Genomic DNA, 18,788 nt, shown 5'->3' on the forward strand with positions numbered 1-18,788 from the left:
ATGAGGGGAGTGAGGTTCAAAGAGGTAACAGTGACTTGTCCAAGGTATACTTCTCACTGGCACGGTGATGACTAGACCCCATCTTCATGGTTGTCCCAGCACGTTATTTTTATTGGTAAATACTACATTGGCTATCTTTAAAAGAGTAGTACCCTTCTCTTTAAACATAATTACAATATTATTGTCATAGACTTTCAAAATTTATCAACAGTAATTCCTTGATACTCTGGATTGTTTTATTGTTGCTGTTTTGTTTGTTTATTTCCTCCCCCCACCCCCCAGATCATTGTAGCTTTTGCTTTGTATCCTGCTTGGTCTTCACCATGCTTTTGAATCTGGCCTGATGTCGTTTTGTGTTAAGTTTTGGAAATTCTTCTCGACTGCCTTTTCAAACATTGTTTCTGTTCCAGTCTTCCTTTTCTTCTGGGATACCCATTACATGTATATTAAATGTTTTTATTTTTTTAAACATGTTGTGTCATTTCCCCCCCCCCCCCCCCCCCCCGCATTTTCTGTCCTTCTTGCTTTCTGTACCTTTGTCTGGATATGTTTTTCTGATCCGTTTTCCAGACCACTGATTGTCCCTCCATCTAATTTTTGTATATTGTTAAACACGACCACTGGGATCTTAATTTTAACTACTGTATATTTTAGTTCTAGAGTTTGCATTTGGTTCTTTTTTAATAGTCCATTTCTCTGGTTCAAGTCTGAATATTGTCTTTCATTGTTTTTGAACATACTAAACATATTCCTTTAGAAGTTTGTGTCTGAAAATCTGTTATCTAGATCTCCTATGGAGATTGTCTGTTATTCCTTAGGTTTTCATTCAGGTTACTTTATGTTGTCATTATTGACCTAGTTGTATTTCATTGAGTGTTGACACTGTGTGTGAAAGAATACTATTGTTTAATAAGAGGACGAGGATATCTTTCTCCAGAGAATTCGTATGTTTGTTTCTGGGTAGAGGCTGGGTAAGGGGCACTGGCAGTCCCAAGCATCTCCAGTGAGAGATTGTAAGGATTCAAAGCTGGGTTTCAGTTTATGGAGGATTTTCTTATGATTCTTTAATTTCACCCTTGATCCTTGGTGTATGTAGCCTTTTATGGCCCCATGCTGAAGCCTGGTGGTTTATTAGACTCCCTTCAGAACCTCAGAGGACTTTTAGTGCTGGTTTTTGCCCTCATCCCCATGAGTGTTTTGGAACTATTGCCCAGCTTCTTGGCTCTCTTTGCTAGAATCATCAGGAAAAAATCAGCCCTGTTAGGTCTCTTTGAAGTTATGATACACAATTTGCTGACCTTGATCTCTCCTACAACTAAAAGTGTTAATCTTTTTTCATGTGAATTAAGCTAGATCTGCTGTCTACCTTATTGCCAATTTGGCTGTAATTGTGAATTGTCCTTTTCAAATTGAATACTGACTTTTATTTTTTGCATCCTGTTTTAGTCACTGTGTGTGAATGTGTACCTTTCGTTCCAGAGTCAGGCTTTTATTTTAACCGTATAATTGAATTCTCTGTCATCCCCCCACCCTCAAATTTATTTTGCTGTTTTACTTTTACTAATTGCAGCTTAAATAAAGGGATTGAGATTGGAGGCTGGAGTGGGGGGGAATTGAAGTTTGGAATGCAGATGTTTGCGGAAGGTACTGGCCATCTCATTGATTCTAAAGATCAGCCTTGTGGGTTTGTTTGACTTAGATGAAAGTGAAGAGGATGAAGATGATTTGTTGCAAAGGACTGGGAATTTCATATCCACATCAACCTCTCTTCCTAAAGGAATCTTAAAGGTGAGAGTTGGTGAAGTTGGGTCTCTCCCGCCCAGTGTGCTTCCTGCTACAAACGTATGGATTCCTGTTATCTGTGGGATTAAACGTGTTGCTGTTATTTATTTTGCAGAGATGGTCAAGAAGATCAAATTATATCCCCAGGGATCTTTTGAAAGTTGTATTTGATTTCTCCTTTTGGGTTTCTCTTCATTTCCACGGGCACTAGCTTGGTTCCTGCCCTGTCCTCTCTTGCTTCGTGACTGGTTTCCTACTTCACTTTATTCTTCATTTAGTAGGAGCCGGGGGGGGGTCTTCAAAAAATGAAACCTCAGTCTTGTCACTTTTCCTTGCTTTTTGAAAACTTCTGAGCTCTTTATCACAGTCTACACTGCCCTTCGTAATCTCGCATCTGCCTACGTCTGAAACTTCATGTTAGAAGTTTTCCCCTTATTTCCTACCCAAGTTCCCTAGGCCTTCTTTCTGTTTCTTGAACATGCCAAATACTTTCTTGCCTCACACCTTCACTCTTCCTCCTGAGTGTCTGTTCTTTAAATACTGCTGGTGGCCAATCGATTTGTACCTTCCTCGTTAGATGACACTTACATCCTTCCTGGCTAGCTTGTCTGAAGTGGTCTATGTTAATTACTTTCCAACTCATCACTGTATCTAACTTGTTCGTTGCAGTAACGACGTGCCTACCCAACACAGTGCTTAAGTGTCTGTTAAATGACCAGATCCGTCTCTGCCATAGGTATTTTTCCCCATTATAAAATGGTGGCATGCTTTAGTTGGGGGAGGGAACCCTATTATGGCAAATCACTAGGAGACAGAGACTGTGTTTCCCCCCACCTTGTGAAGACAATTCATTCAGCTCTTCATATGGTAAATTTACCTCCACTGAAAATGCAGTTACATAAAAATCTAACTTCATTTGTTACAAACAAAACATCCATATAGTAATCGCTTTATTGTATTGTATACTTGTATGTATTGTATGTATACTTGTATAATTGAGTTTTTAAAAAAATGTTTAATTGTTTTGAGAGCGAGCGAGCAGGGGAGGGGCAGAGAGAGGGAGGGAGAGAATCCTAAGCTGACAGCACAGAGCTTGATGTGGGGCTTGAACTTAGGAATCATGAGATCATGACCTGAGATGAATTCAAGAGTCAGACGCTTAACCGACTGAGTCACCCAGGTGCCCCAGGATCATCGCTGCTTTAAACTAGTAACCCTGTTGGGGTGCCTGGGTGGCTCAGTTGGTTAAGTGTCCGACTTCAGCTCAGGTCATGATCTCACAGTTCATGAGTTCAAGCCCTGCATCGGGCTCTGTGCTGACAGCTCAGAGCCTAGAGCCTGCTTCGGATTCTGTGTCTCCCTCTCTGCTCCTGTCCTGCTCATGCTGTGTCTCTCAAAAAGTGGATAAATGTTAAAAAAAAAAAATAGTTTAAACTAGCAACCATGTATGCTGAGAGGAGAACATAAGCTGTCCATGCCAACCATAGAACCACGGGGATGATTACATAGTGCCTCTTATTTTGTGCCATGATTGCAAAGACGCTAGAGTAACGTTAGATGTTACTCTAGTAGACACTAGAGTTTTAAGTAAAATATCCCTGGAAGTCAAAGTCTGGTAACCTTTATGGGTATATCATGAGGAAATGACTGTATCCTGGTGCTCTAAGACCATAACGATTTCATCCCCTCACTTGAAAGATGGTAAAAATGGATCACTGCATAGTAGAATGACTTGCTAGTTGGTAGAGCTGGGGTCTTCTGGTTACCGTTCCAGTGCACTTTGTTCTATGTTATAAGCTATGTTACTGTATTTTTCCTCCATGCTTTGAAGAATGTAATGTCCACCCATTTGAATTGATAAAATTCCAGCTTTATTTTTCCCCAGATAAAGAATTGTCAACATGCTAACGCAGAACGTCCGACTACAGCCAGGATTTCGTCTGTGCAATTCCATCCTCGTGCGCAGGTTGTGATGGTTGCTGCTCTGGATAATGCCATATCGCTGTTTCAGGTGTGCATTTTTACGTGAAAAACTTGTAGTGAGACGTATTGACTCCCAGGATACAGTCTGTGGAAATAACCAAAAGGAATGTTTTGCATTTCCTTATAGGTTGATGGAAAAACAAATCCTAAAATCCAGAGCATCTATTTGGAAAAGTTTCCAATCTATAAGGCTTGTTTTAGTGCTAATGGAGAAGAGGTTTTAGCCACGAGTGTCCACAGCAAGGTTCTTTATGTTTATGATATGCTGGCCGGAAAGTTAATTCCTGTGCATCAAGTGAGAGGTAAGGTTTCTATTGAACAGGCAGCCGGTCACACACCTTCCCTGCCAGCCCACGACTGAGTTCACTTAACAGAATTTACAATCACTTCTTTCCCATAGGATTCTTAAAAAGAGTGCCATTAGTTTGGTATTTGGGAAATGTTATTGTGTTGAGATGATACGTTTGAATGAAAATAGGGAACTTTTTATTGAGCGCTTACAGGAAAATCATAATTTAGAAACATATGTCCCCCAGACCTGAAAAGCAGTTGCAAATACTTGGCTATAAAATTAGCAATTTATGCAGCTGAAAGAGCCTGGGAGCTAGAAAACCTGAGTTCCACGTCCTCGGATAAACTTTCTCCTCTCTGGTAGTCGGGAAATTTGGATACTCTTCTTGTTCTTCCAGTGTCTGTAATAGATTTTTGGTTTACGTTTAAAAGAAATAAAGCACTATTTTTGGAGGTTGCGATATATTTTATTTATTTATTTATTTATTTTTTTGATGTTCTACTCCTGTTTTATTTTTTTTAATGTTTATTTATTTATTTATTTATTTAATATATGAAATTTACTGTCAAATTGGTTTCCATACAACACCCAGTGCTCATCCCAAAAGGTGCCCTCCTCAATACCCATCACCCACCCTACCCTCCCTCCCACCCCCCATCAACCCTCAGTTTGTTCTCAGTTTTTAACAGTCTCTTATGCTTTGGCTCTCTCCCACTCTAACCTCTTTTTTTTTTTCCTTCCCCTCCCCCATGGGTTTCTGTTACGTTTCTCAGGATCCACATAAGAGTGAAACCATATGGTATCTGTCTTTCTCTGTATGGCTTATTTCACTTAGCATCACACTCTCCAGTTCCATCCACGTTGCTACAAAAGGCCATATTTCATTTTTTCTCATTGCCGGTTGTGATATATTTTAAAAACTATTTAAAAAATCTTTTAGGTGAAAATTTATCTTCCTCTGCCTTACCCATTCTTCCCCTGCATGCCCGACCCACATCACCACAAAATGCAGTGATGCAGTCATGAACCCTCTGTGAACTTTGGTTTCCCTCGTAGTGAGGTTGGCTGGGTTAGCATTTTAAGTCTTGAGAGGTGGTGCGAACAGCGCTGTGGCTCCATGACCATCTCCTTGTTAGACTGCGTGTATGTTTGGGGCTGTAAAGGACCGGGGTGGCTCTGTGTAGTCTTTTTTCTACTAATGGTTCCAAGTGAACAAGGCCAGCTTTAGAAACATTTATGGTGTTTGTGTTCAGTGTGCCCAATCTTCTGTTTCCTAAGTTTCCAGACACCTTCAGTGGATTCTTAGTTTAAGAATGCTTTAAACCAGTGGTTCTCAGACATTAATGTGCATATGAATTACCTGGGGATCTGGTTAAAGTGCAGATTGTGGTTCTGTGGGTCTGAGGTGGGCCTGATTCTGCATTACTTACAAGCTCTTAGTTGATGGTGCTGGTGCTGGTCCATGGACCTCACTTTGAGTTGAAAAGCCTTAAATAGTCCCCCCATGTTGTAGCAGAAAACAACACGTAGTGTTAGTGTTTTTACTTATTATTCCACTTATGAAAAGGAGTGGGCTTTTGTCCATCCTTGCCTTGCATCTTCTTGGGAAAAGCAAGCCCAGGGTTGGCCCACAGGCAGTTAGTGATGGTTACTGTGGATCTGCTGGTGCACAGGAGTGTGGATCTGACCACTAACTTTCTTCTAAGACGTGGTATTTATCTTTTGCTCTCAATATTTCCCCTCCTCTTTCCTCAGTAAGCATAACTTGGCGCATTAATGGTGATAATGATAAATTAAACTTTTTTTTTTTTTTGGTGGGGTTGGTTGTTGAACACTGTTTTCAGTCTATTACTATAAAACTGTAAATAACTCAAGAAACTAAGGACACTAGAATTAGAAAAATCACTGACTGGTTAGAATGTGCAAACTTATACACCTCAGAACTCTTTCATTGTCTTTTTTTTTTTATTATCTTTTTAATGTTTATTTTTGAGAGAGAGAGACAGAGCGTGAGCAGGGGAGGGGCAGAGAGGGAGGGAGACACAGAATCCGAAGCAGGCTCCAGGCTCCGAGCCATCAGCACAGAGCCCAACGTGGGGCTTAGACTCACAAGCTGTGAATCATGCCCTGAGCCAAAGTTGGACGCTTAACCGACTGAGCCACCCAGGCACACCAAACTCATTCACTGTCTTAAATGCAAGCTTGAAAAATGAAGAATGCAGAATTGGTGCATTCTGAAGAATTTTGAATTGATAGTTCCATTAACCGATGGGGTTCATAATGTCGGGTCCACGGACTCAAAATTCTGATAGAATTCAGGGGTATGTAAAATCAGATGGGAAAAACGTTACGTCTTTATTTTCACTAACCTATAACTGAAGTTTAGCATTTCCTTCAGTTAGAAAGTTTTGAACAACTGTTATTTTGAGAGGGGGATCATACGCTTCACGAGACTGACACACAAAAATTTTGAGAACCCCAGATTACTAGTTCAGATTCCAGAAACAGTTTCTGTTGATTCATTTATAAGGGTAATTCTTACGAGAGATATCTTGTTCCAGGTAAACGCATAAGGAATTTGACAATTTGGGAATTAAATTAGTTGCTCAGGCAGCCATTTTGATTATAGGCACTATGGTGTGTGATACCTGAGCTTCAGTTTTTTCTTTCTTTGAAATAGAGGGTCCTAAATATTGAAAGATACTTTTTTAAAAATTTTTTATTTTATTTCGTTTTTGTTTTGTTCTTATTTTAATTCCAGTTAACATACTGTGTTATATTAGTTTCAAGTGTACAATACAGTGATTCAACAGTTTGATACATCACCCTGTGCTCATCACAGGTGCACGTCTTAATCCCCGTCACCTATATTACTCCCTCCCCTCCCCTCTGGTAGCCTTCAGTTTGTTCAAAAGAGATAATTTTTTATAAGCTCCTAAATTAGCACCTGCCACATGGTAAATGCTCAGTGGTAACTGCCGCCATTGTTTGGAGCAGCATATCATTTATCTGATGACAGATCACAGCGAAGTCCACTTTCCATCCTATGGAATTTGGCACTATTATAATTAAATTGGCCTTTCCTTTTCTTATCAGTTGCTTATTAGTTGGCCTAAAAATCTCATTCACCGATCTATAAAAAGATTTATATCTGACACCTTTAAAGCATCGTATCTTCTTTCTCAAGGCCATTTTATAAATTTTATCTGGTTTCTATTTTGGAAGGTTCACCATTTGTAAGAAGCAATTGCAGTATTGATATTAGCATTTATTATCACTTTTTTGGGGGTTAAAATTAAAGTACTGTATACATATAGCTAGTATACTGCAAGTTTTGGATGAAAATATAGTTGTGTTTCTTATTTTCCCAATTAATTGCTAAAGCAGCTACCTATCCTTATTTGTTCTAAGTCCAGTATTTCCTTCTGGAAGACACTCCCCTCTCCTGAATTCCCTCAAAACAGCAAGCTTACTCAGGCTAAATGCATAAGGTCTTCTAGCCACCTATGTAATGAGCCCGCTGGCACTTTGCCACACTGGGTTTCTCTGCACAGTATGAGGGAACTTTGTTCTCTGTTGCTCTGATGATGCATGTGCAGTCCATATCCTTCCGTGGTCTGGTGGCCCTCAGCTGTAGGCTTTTTAGTTTTCTCTTGCATTTCTTCCACCCAGTTTTGTGTCAGTAGGATTGGGTCTGGGGGGGAAAGGGTTCCACCTGCAGCCTCACACTGTGCTAGAATCAGCCTCCCTTCCTGTTTCATCATGTAATGGTATTTTCCTTCTGTTTAGAGCTGTTTCTGTCTACGGTAGTCAGAACCTAAAGTTTGCCCAGATTTGGGGATGAAATGACCCTAGGTAGGAATAGGTTCATAGTTAAGAAGACTGGTCATCCCTAGCAGGAGTAACTCCAGTAATTGGAAATATGTGTCTGGATTGATTTCCATCAAGGAATATAGGGTATAGTCTGTGGAGGCAGGATTAGAGTAGGAGGCCCAGTTTGTAAGATTGTAAACCATCTGGATAAAGACTGTTAAAAGGGTAGAAGTGGTCTGTGGGAGCTTGCTAAACCAGCATTTTCTGGTAGGGGAACAAGGGTCTTCACTAGGTTTTTCTAAATTTATTTATTTTGATTAATGTTTTAATTTAGCAACTTTAAAACATGTTTTTCATTTTATTTTATTTATTTTTGAGAGAGACAAAGTATGAGCTGGGGAGGTGCAGAGAGAGAGGGAGGCACAGAATCCGAAGCAGGCTCCAGGCTCTGAGCTGCCAGCACAGAGCCTGACGCTGGGCTCGAACTCACGGACCATGAGATCATGACCTGAGCTGAAGTCGGACGCTCAACCAACAGAGCCACCCAGGCGGCCCTCATTTTATTTATTTTAGAGAGAGAGAGAGAAAGCGTGAGCCGGGGAGAGGGGCAGAGGGAGAAAGAGAATCTCAAGCAGGCTCCATGCTCAGTGTAGAGCCTGATGTGAGGGTCAGTCCCACAACCATGGGGTCATGACCTGAACCTAAATTGAGTTGGATGCGTAACTGACTGAGCCACCTAGGTGCCCCAAACATTTTTTTAAATCATTTTTTTTTGCGGGGGGTGGGTGCTTGGGTGGCTCAGTTGGTTAAGCACCCGACTGTGGCTCAGGCCATGATCTCACAGTTTGTGAGTTCAAGCCCCACATCAGGCTCTGTGCTGATAGCTCGGAGCCTGGAGTCTACTTCCAATTCTGTGTCTCCTCTCTTTCTCTCTCAAAAATAAATAAATATTAAAACGATTGAAAAATAATATTTTTTTTGACTAAACGATACATTCAAATGTACAAAAATCCAGTACATAGGAAAGAGCAGACGTGAAAAGTCTACTCCACTCTATCCCCCTGGCCACTTGCTTCCCTTCCCCCAGTTGTACCTATTCTTTAGGTATCCTTTCTATTAGGCACTTTTTTATTAAGTTTGTTCACTAAGCAGTCTTGTCGGAAAGAGTCTCTTGAATGGTTAATCTGAATCTTTTAGGCATGGAAAAGGAACATATCCCTTTGTAAATAAGTAAATTGACTCTCTGGTTTATATACTTAGCTCATGTGGTTTGGTTACATGAGTCACATTTTGAGAAGCTGATCGACCCTTGAATACAATGACACTTCGTGATTTTCTCTTTTCCTTTTTTTCCTTTTTGGATCCACAAAGTTAAGGACTGGACTCATTCATCATGGGATGTTTAGTAGGTGGCCAACAACTAGTTTCTATATGTTACTATGTTTTAGCAGTCTCTGATGTCTGTGTATTTCTCTTCTGGTAATGAACTTTGTGAGAAGGAGGTATAATTTATCCTTTTAGTTAATTACAGATGTCACCGTGTACATTTGGAAAATTAGTTGTTATGTTTACTGTTTGGAGAGCTGAATCTCTAGCCAGTCATTCAAATGGTGAATGTTAAACAAGACAGAGAAGAAAAGTGAGCACTTTGTAATGACCTTATACTTGGGTCATACTCAGTGATGCATGGGGTCAGACTTCTTCAGAGTCTGACCCTAGCTTTTTTTTTTAGTTTGAGGCACTTTTTATTTTAGAAGGTAAGGAACTCTCAGTTGCTAGTGAAAGATAATGTAACTGAAAATCATATTAATCCTTATTGATTCATCTCCTCTCTTAGGCTTGAAAGAGAAGATAGTGAGGAGCTTTGAAGTCTCTCCAGATGGGTCCTTCTTGCTGATAAATGGTGTTGCTGGATATCTTCATTTGCTGTCAATGAAGGTGAATGCTTATTGGTGGTTGCTTGTTCTTTTAGGATAAGACATTAGTGGAGGGATGGTCTTGAATCATCTCAAGCAGAGGGCAACAGTAGGACTTGGGGAGAACTTTTGACTATAGGGAAAAACAAAGTCAAATAGTTATAACAAAACAGACCTACATTGTTTTTATTCCCAGTGTGATTCTTCTGTGTACCTCCTAACAATTTGATAAGTAATGTTGTTTTTTCAGACTAAAGAACTGATTGGCAGCATGAAAATTAATGGAAGGGTTGCAGCATCCACGTTCTCTTCAGATAGTAAGAGAATGTATGCCTCTTCAGGTGGGTTAATTGACATGATCATCTAAAGCTTTTTTGAAGCTTTGGATATGTTTCATTTCAGATTTAACCAAAAACAGTGCTTGATTTTAGACTTTTTTATGTTAGTAAGAAAGTAATTTTTTATTTTTAGGATTTGTCATTACCATTTGCCTTTTTTAAAAAAAAACAATTTTTTTTTAACGTTTATTTTTGAGAGTGAGAGAGACAGCGTGTGAACAGGGGAGAAGCAGAGAGAGAGGGAGACACAGAATCTGAAGCAGGCTCCAGGCTCTGAGCGGTCAGCAGAGCACAGAGCCTGATGCAGGGCTCCAGCTCACAAATCATGACCTGAGCTGAAGTTGGCCGCTTAAATGACTGAACCACCCAGGCGCCCCCCATTTGCCTTCTTATTTACTGACTAGTGATAGTGAAGGGCTACACATTTAACATGCTAACATGTTAACGGTGAGGGGCCGGGACTCCTGGGTGGCTCAGTAGGTTAAGCATCCGACTCTTGATTTCGGCTAAGGTCACGATTTCACGGTTCATGCTGACATTGCAGAGCCTGCTTGGGGTTCTGTCTGTCCCCGTCTTTGCTTGTTCCCCGCTTGCACTCACACGCTTGCGCTCTCTCTCTCTCTCTCTCTCTCAAAATAAATAAACAAAATAGGGGCTAACCATATTTAATCATGTTAACATGTTTGGGGAGAAGATGGGAAGAAAACGCTTACTTAAAAAATGATTCATTCTCAGACTCCCTTTCTTTTTGAAAGTTACTTACAATCCTCACCTTTTTTCTTTTAACAGTACATTTTCACTTGGGTAATGTCTTGAATGTTCTTCATAATTGATTGAAAACAATTCAGAGCTCACCCTCTGACATTTCTGTGGTACAGTTGGCCAGTTGTCAGTCATCCTTGACAGACTCTAATCTTGCACTTTCCTGCTCTTCTGCCTTTCTGATCATCCTGTGCCTTTTTGGACTCTTGCTCCCTTTCCCACAGAATCTTGGGGCCATCCTAATCTCAGTGTAGCTCATGCTGCTGGGTAGGGGGAGGCATCAGGGTGGTTGTGTCAGTACTTACTCTGCAATCTCTGTGGGGCCTTTTTGCAGAATTTTTGCTATACCTCAGCTAAGAGCACTTGATAATATAGCATTAGTTTTGTTGTTTTTTTGAGGTGTAATGTGACCTATAACATTAAATTAGTCAGGTGTGCAGCATAATGATTTGATACTTGTATATGTTGCAAAATGATGACCACATTGTCTGGTTATCTGTCACCACACATAGTTAATTTTTTTCTTGTGATGAGAACTTTTAAGATCTACTCTCAGCAGCTTTCTTTTTTTTTTTTTTTTTTAAATTCTTTTTTTTTTTTTTAAATTTTTTTTTTCAACGTTTTTTATTTTATTTTTGGGACAGAGAGAGACAGAGCATGAACTGGGGAGGGGCAGAGAGAGAGGGAGACACAGAATCGGAAACAGGCTCCAGGCTCCGAGCCATCAGCCCAGAGCCTGATGCGGGGCTTGAACTCACGGACTGCGAGATCGTGACCTGGCTGAAGTCAGACGCTTAACCGACTGCGCCACCCAGGCGCCCCTACTCTCAGCAGCTTTCAAATAGGTAGTTCTGTGTTATTAACTATAGTCACCATGCTGTAAAGTACATCTACTTGACTTACAACTGGATTAAAAAGTTTTAAAAGCTTTTTTTAAAAAAAGGATTAACATTGGCATTAACTTTTGTTTAATTTTTGTTCTGTTTCTTTTTTCCTTTTTTTTTTTTTTAATTTATTGTCTGATAACATGCAGTGCAGTATTAGTTTCAGGAATAGAATTCAGTGATTCATCACCTACATACAACACCTGCTGCTCATCACAACAAGTGCTCTCCTTAGTACCCAGCACCCATCTAGCCCATCCCCCAGCCACCTCCCTCTATCAACCCATAGTTCTCTGTCATTAAGAGTCTCTTGTGGTTTGTTTCCCTCTCTTCTTCCTCCCCCTTCCCATATGTTTATCTGTTTTGTTTCTTAAATTCCACATGAGTGAAATCAGATGGTATTTGTTTTTCTCCTATTGACTTATTTCACTTAGCATAATACCCTAACTCCATTCACGTCATTGTAAATGGCAAGATTTCATTCTTTTTGATGGCTGAGTGATAGTCCAGTATGTGTGTGTATGTGTATGTATGTATATGCGCGCGCACACACACACACACACACACACACACACACACACCCCATATCTTTATTCATCAGTCAGTGGACATTTGGGCTCTCTCCATAGTTTGGCTATTGATAATGCTCCTATAAACATTAGGGGGTGTGTGCACCCCTTCGAATCTGTATTTTTGTATCCTTTGGGTAAATACCTAATAGTACAGTTGTTGGATTGTAGGGTAATTCTATTTTTAGTTTCTTGAGGAACCTCCATACTGTTTTCCAGAGTGGCCACAGCAGTTTGCATTCCCACCAACAGTGTAAGAGGGTTCCCCTTTCTCTGCAGCCTTGCCAACATCTGTTGTTTCCTGCATTGTTAATTTTAGCCATTCTGACAGGCGTGAGGTGATATTTTGTGGTTTTCATTTGTATTTCCATCATGATGAGTGATGTTGAGCGTGTTTTCATGTGTCTGTTAGCCATCTGGATGTCTTCTTTGGCAAGGTGTATATTCATGTTTTCTGCCATGTTCTGGTTTTGTCCTAGAATCAAACTTTCACAAAGTTGAGTTACTCACATTTGTATTTTTTTAATCAACTATTGTAATAGATTTCATGAGAGGTAAGGAATAAATACTGGTTCAGAGTGATGTTCCTAATGTAATGGCCCTTGGATCCTGAGGGGCCAGAGTCGGGGAGAAGAGGTGGAGGGTCAGAGATACTGAAATTTGGTATGTGAATTAGGTGCAGATGTGAAGTATTTACAAAATTGGTCATGATGGTGGAGGTCTTATTTTCTATAACAAAGGTCCTGTAAAAGCAGGGGGACGAGTAATCAAAAGTCCAGCTTTGGTAACATCTAGATGACCTTTCTGCCATCATTCCCTTCTCTTCCCATTTTAGTGTGTTGCTAGCTGGGCTAATCTGTAAATGCTTTCCTTTATCGTAACATTACTGTACAGGCAAACACAAAGAATTTCATGTTTGACCTTGTTCAGTTTTTCCAAATATATTTTATTACTGCTTAATCTAAACCTTTATGCCAGCCTGGAAAATCTTTGTCAAGGAAATATTTGAAACAGTGAGATTAATTGAATTCTCATTGGGAGGAGAAGAGTATAGAAAAGTGAACTTTAGCACAATATCTGCAGGAAAGACAGAGATGAAATGGGTGAGTGAGGAGACACTTTTGAGATAAGTGTAGGATCATTATACAAATCTGTAAATGGGGAGCCTGGGTGGCTTAGTCAGTTGAGCATCTGACTTCCGACTTGGGTCATGATCTTGCGGTTTGTGGGTTCAAGCCCCCATTGGGCTCTCTGCTGTCAGTGCGGAGTCTGCTTTGGATCCTCTGTCCCCCTCTCCCCATGCTCCTCCCCCTCCCTCTCAAAAATAAATAAAGATTAAAAAAAAAATCTGTAAATGGGTATGAAGAAGACTGATCATCAGTATTGTGCTTATAGGAGAGAGAAAAAAGAATAAGGACTGATTTTGGCAATAGTCCTTTCTTTTTATTTTTTGAAGTTTATTTATTTTTTTTAGTAATTCCTTTACCCGGTGTGGGGCTCAGAACCATGATCCCTGAGATCAAGAGTTGCATGATCTTCTGACAGCCAGCCAGGTGCCCCGATGGTCATTTCTATCATGAAAATATTTGTGTTCTTTTCAGGTTTAACATCCTCCTTGATCTTACCCACATTCTTCTTTCTCTAAACTATTTGTGTTTATTGCTCACAGTTAGCGTGTTAGCGTTTCTTATCATTTAAGTGACTTGGTAATAGATACGCTGTATGTATCATAAATTATAAATTTCTTGTGGTCTGGATCAGTTTATTTTCCGCTTTCTCTGTCATTGCCATCATCATCAGTTTGATATATTAATCAACTTACCCTACAAATAGGTGCTCTGCCTATTGATGGATATTGGAACTTATGATGATAAGTATTTTGTTTTTTGTTATTTTAAGTTTTTTGCTCTAATAACTCATCTGAGTGAAATGTAGAAGTTCTGTCTGAAAGCTCAACTCAAGCCAAGAGTTTGTGGTTTTCACTCTAAACTTAAAGATACTGTTTATTAATGGCTATTTGAGGATGCATTTTCTACATGTAGAAATGTATACAAGGAATCCTTTTAGGTCAGTTTTCTAGACCTAGGACATTTATAGGGAGTTTTTGTTTGTAGTCTCTTGTACTGTTAAAGTGGGGCGAAGAGGGGGCGCCTGGGTGGCTCAGTCAGTTAAGCGTCTTGACTTCAGCTCAGGTCATGATCTCACAGTTCATGAGTTCGAGCCCCGCATTGGGCTCTGTGCTGACAGCTTAGAGCCTGGAGCCTGCTTCAAATTCTACGTCTCCCTCTCTCTCTGCTCCTCCGCTGCTCATGCTCTGTTTGTCTCTCCTTCAAAAATAAATAAAAACATTTAAAAAAAATAAAAAAAAATAAAGTGTGGCTAAGAATGAATGGTCAGTTCACTTGGCTTTCAAGTTTAAAGCAACATTAACCAAACCCTTTTGGCTCTTTCTTTCAGGCGATGGGGAAGTGTATGTTTGGGATGTGAACTCTAGAAAGTGCCTTAACAGATTCGTTGATGAAGGCAGTTTATATGGATTAAGCATTGCCACATCTAGGAATGGACAGTATGTGGCTTGTGGGTAGGTAAAGAGAGGTTCTTATAACCTTAATCCCATTGTACTAATGAGAAAATATTAAAGAATTGAATATACTGCATGATGCTTAAGTGGTTTTGTTTATAAACTGTTCAGTAATAGAAAATCAGTAGACCCAGTTTTTTTTGCATTCTTAATGCAGTGTTTAGTAATGGTGGTTATAGCACTACTTTATATCATTGTAGTTTTTCTTATATTTGAAATATTCATTTGATCACATCAAGTTTTCTTGCTGTTTTAGTTTTCTTGCCATTGACAAGGATACAGAACAAGTTAAATTTGAAGCTACTTAAGGCATAGTTTGTTTTTTTTTTTAATTTTTTGTTTAATCTTTATTTATTTTTGAGAGAGAGACAGCGTGTGAGCAGGGGAGGGGCAGAGAGAGAGGGAGACAAGAATGCGAAGCAGGCTCCAGGCTCTGAGCTGTCAGCACAGAGCCTGACGCGGGGCTTGAACTCACAAACTGAGAACATGACCTGAGCTGAAGTCAGACGCTCAAGCTACTGAGCCACCCAGGCGCCCCTTAAGGCATAGTTTTCTTTGTCTGGCTAGTGGTATAAAGCAAATATATGTTCCTTAGAAATACTGTTTGTTAATATCGTAGACACCTCGAAAATACTACCTAGAGCATGCTATTGTATTATCATTGGGAAAAAAATGGTTATTACACTCGGGAAAAGATGACGCTATTCTCCTACTTGATTCTAAAGCTGCGTGGTGGGAGGAGGCATTGGATACATCTTACCTGTGTTTCTAAATCATCTTACCTACCAAACTACTCATTAGCACCTGTAACTTTAGAGCTTCCAACAGTGGATTTTTATGACTTTCTTAGACTGGACACCACTTCAGTCAAATCCTTCCTGAGTGAGAGATGAAGCGGGTCTTACCATCTGGAAGCACAGCATATTCCCCATTCTTTTTTCACTTCATTCCCTTCAGGGTTAAAATTGGGGAACATGCCCACCACCATTTGAAAATTGGTTACCTTTGGGGCCTGGAGGAAGGGAAAGTGGGACCATGCTGTGGAGCTTGGAGACCCAGCCGAAATAAAGGCTTAGAGGAAGGCCCCTCCCTGTCCTGTGTTCTCCCTGGTCACCACCCCTGTGGCACCTGTAGGGAGGGCTGTCTCAGTGTGAGCCCAGCATTTGTGCAGAGTGTGTGCACTGTGGCAGCAGTCGTGGTAAGCACAACTTCTGGGAATGAAGCTCCTTTAAAGCGAAGACTAGCATTGTCAAAATACTAATTTTGAGTAATTTTAAGCAGAACTGCCCAGAAATGATCTTCACTTAAATTTGTGAAGTTAGTGTTTTTCTGATCCTTGCCTTTTTTTTCTCTTTTCAAATTTTTATCTAAATTCTAGTTAGCGTACAGTGTAACATTGGTTTCAGGAGTAGAATTCAGTGATTGATCACTTACATACAGTGCCCAGTGCTCATCACAAGTGCCCTCCTCAGTGCCAATCACCTGTCTAGCCCATCCCCCACCCACCTCTCTCCATCAGCCCTCAGTTTGTTGTGTGTCTTTAAGAGTCTGATGGTTTAGGGCACCTGGGTGGCTTAGTTAAGCGTCTGACTCTTTATTTCGTTTCAAGTCATGATCTCACAGTTCATGATTTTGAGCCTGTGTCGGGTTCTGTGCTGGCAGTATGGAGCTTGCTTGGAGTCCTCTCTCTCCCCCTCTCCCCGCCCCCCTCTCCCCCCCCATTTGCTGTCTCTCTCTCCAAAAAAAAAAAAAAAAGTTCCTTCATGGTTTGTTTCCCTCTCTCTTTTCCCCCCTCCCATATCTATTTTGTTTCTTAAATTCCACGTGAGTGAAATCATACGGTATTTGTCTTTCCCTGATTGACTGACTTCGCTTAGCATTATACACTCTAGCTCCATTCACGTCATTGCAAATGGCAACATTTCATTCCTTTTAATGGCTGAGTAATACTTGATTATATATATGAATATACACACATACATGTACATACACTACACATTTTTTTTTTTAATGTTTTATTTTATACATAGAGAGCGAGCAAGTGAGAGTGTGAGCACGCAGGGGAGGGGCAGAGAGACAGGGACAGAGGATCCGAAGCAGGCTCTCTGGCTCTGCACTGACAGCAGAGAGCCCGATGCAGGGCTTGAACTTGCAGACTGTGAGATCATGACCTGACCTGTGACCTTAAGCCGAAGTCGGATGCTTAGCCACCTGAGCCACCCAGGTGCCCCACACCACATCTTGTTACTCCATTTATCAGTTGATGGACATTTGGGCTGTGTCCATAGTTTGGCTACTGTTGATAATGCTGCTGTAAACATTGTGGTGCGTGTGCCCCTTCGAAAAAGCACACCTGTATCCCGTGGATAAATGCCTAGTAGTGCAATTGCTGGGTCGTAGGGTAGTTCTGTTTTTTAACTTTCTGAAGAACCTCCATACTGTTCTCCAGAGTTTGCCTCTCTTTTTTGAATCACTTTTATCATTTTATTCATTGGGCCCTTTGAAGGACCCAAATAGGAAAAGTCTAATACTAGTTTAAACTGATTTGAGTTGCCCTCAGTGTAATGGAACTCTGATGTGCTTGGTCCAAGAACATAATTAGGTTGTTATTGTTATACTTGTAAAGCAGGGCCTTAATCTTAGAGGAATTTCTGGAGTTATTAGGGAGGTTGGGGAAGAGTTACTGGTGGTGGAGAAGCCAGAGGCAGGAGAGGCAGAGCCCCACTGGTGAGGTGTTGGCTCCCTTTCTCTCCTTTTCTCCTCCCCTTTCTTCCCGTCTCTCTGCCTCTCTTCTCCTCTCTCTGCCCTCTCCCGCCCTCTCCCTCCTCCTGCTGTACTGGTGTGAAACTCCTCTGTCTTGGCTCCTGCTGTTAGGAATTAACTCCTTTGATCTAAAAACTCATCTGTTTGTATCTGTTAATTCTTCTCATTCAGTGTCCTGACAGAAAGTAGATGCTTTCTTTGCTTTGCAGTTTTGCTCTGACAGAGCAGTAGGAAAGCTGAGTATGCTGTAAATAGAGATCACTTTTCACTTATATTACTGTTTTTTATGGCATTTGTTCCTGTAAGGAATGCTATATACTTTTAGAAAATTTGATGTTAATTCACACAGAACATCATTGTTAGAATGTACTTGGGACATCTCTGGACTGTCCTTCATTCTATAGACAGGGACTGATGCTCTGAAGCGTTCTGTCAGAGACCACTGAAAACATGGACAGAGTGGGGTCTGGAGGCCTGTGGTCTTACTTTTTCAGGTGCAGTGCCTCTCTCACTCCACTGGGTGGAATCTGTGGTTAAATCGTACCTTTGCTGCATCTTCTGTAAATGCAGTAGTGTTCTGTGACTTCCTAGCTGGTCTGGAAGTCCATCAGTAAAAAAAAGAAATAGACATATGAACGTCCTCTATGTACAAAGCACTGTATATTGAAGAATGGGAAAGAGGTGTGACAGCCCTTTGTGTGCAGAGGCCCTTATGACCTCACCAAATTCAAATGACCTCATAATGTGACTTGGAGAATCTCCTTTGTTTTATTTTATTTTCTGTGCTTACCATGAGGAAATTGGCAATGTCTCCTGTTGCAGCTGTGGCACAGATCGCTAGCTTAGGCTCCTGCCTTTACTTGGGGTGCAAGCTACAAACCGCTTTGGGGTCTTTGCATTTTGAGAATTTTAGGCGAACGCTATAGAAATATGTACTTTTGTATTTTCAGATCAAAGTCCTATCAGGTGGTTAGAGATTTGTTGATTCTACTCTTCATCAACTTCTTATAAATATACAAAATTGTCTTTTTATTATGGTTCCCATTTAAGTAATTTCAAACTTTGAATAATAATTAGAATAAAAAGATCGAGCACGAGCAGGAGA

The 18,788-nt window shown here is 40.5% G+C and overlaps 1 protein-coding gene and 1 long non-coding RNA gene across 3 annotated transcripts in view; one reads left to right on the forward strand and one right to left on the reverse strand.

The window, feature by feature from the left end:
• Positions 1–18,788, forward strand: part of UTP18 (UTP18 small subunit processome component) — a 42,426-nt gene that overhangs the window by 9,898 nt on the left and 13,740 nt on the right. For both annotated transcript variants that reach the window (XM_019415746.2, XM_019415747.2), the window contains exons 5-10: positions 1,700–1,788; positions 3,668–3,793; positions 3,893–4,067; positions 9,708–9,808; positions 10,037–10,127; positions 14,797–14,920. In XM_019415746.2, the coding sequence (XP_019271291.1) occupies positions 1,700–1,788; positions 3,668–3,793; positions 3,893–4,067; positions 9,708–9,808; positions 10,037–10,127; positions 14,797–14,920 (706 nt within the window). The remainder of the gene's footprint in view (positions 1–1,699; positions 1,789–3,667; positions 3,794–3,892; positions 4,068–9,707; positions 9,809–10,036; positions 10,128–14,796; positions 14,921–18,788) is intronic.
• LOC128774268 (uncharacterized) lies at positions 3,631–18,376 on the reverse strand. Its single transcript, XR_008418816.1, has 2 exons — positions 18,228–18,376; positions 3,631–3,850 (listed from the first exon to the last, which is right to left on the reverse strand). It is a non-coding gene; the product is annotated as an uncharacterized LOC128774268 (long non-coding RNA).

Source organism: Panthera pardus, unplaced genomic scaffold, assembly GCF_024362965.1.
Source record: "Panthera pardus isolate Hobbes unplaced genomic scaffold, ASM2436296v1 HiC_scaffold_3, whole genome shotgun sequence".
In the NCBI taxonomy this organism is placed as follows: Eukaryota; Metazoa; Chordata; class Mammalia; order Carnivora; family Felidae; genus Panthera; species Panthera pardus.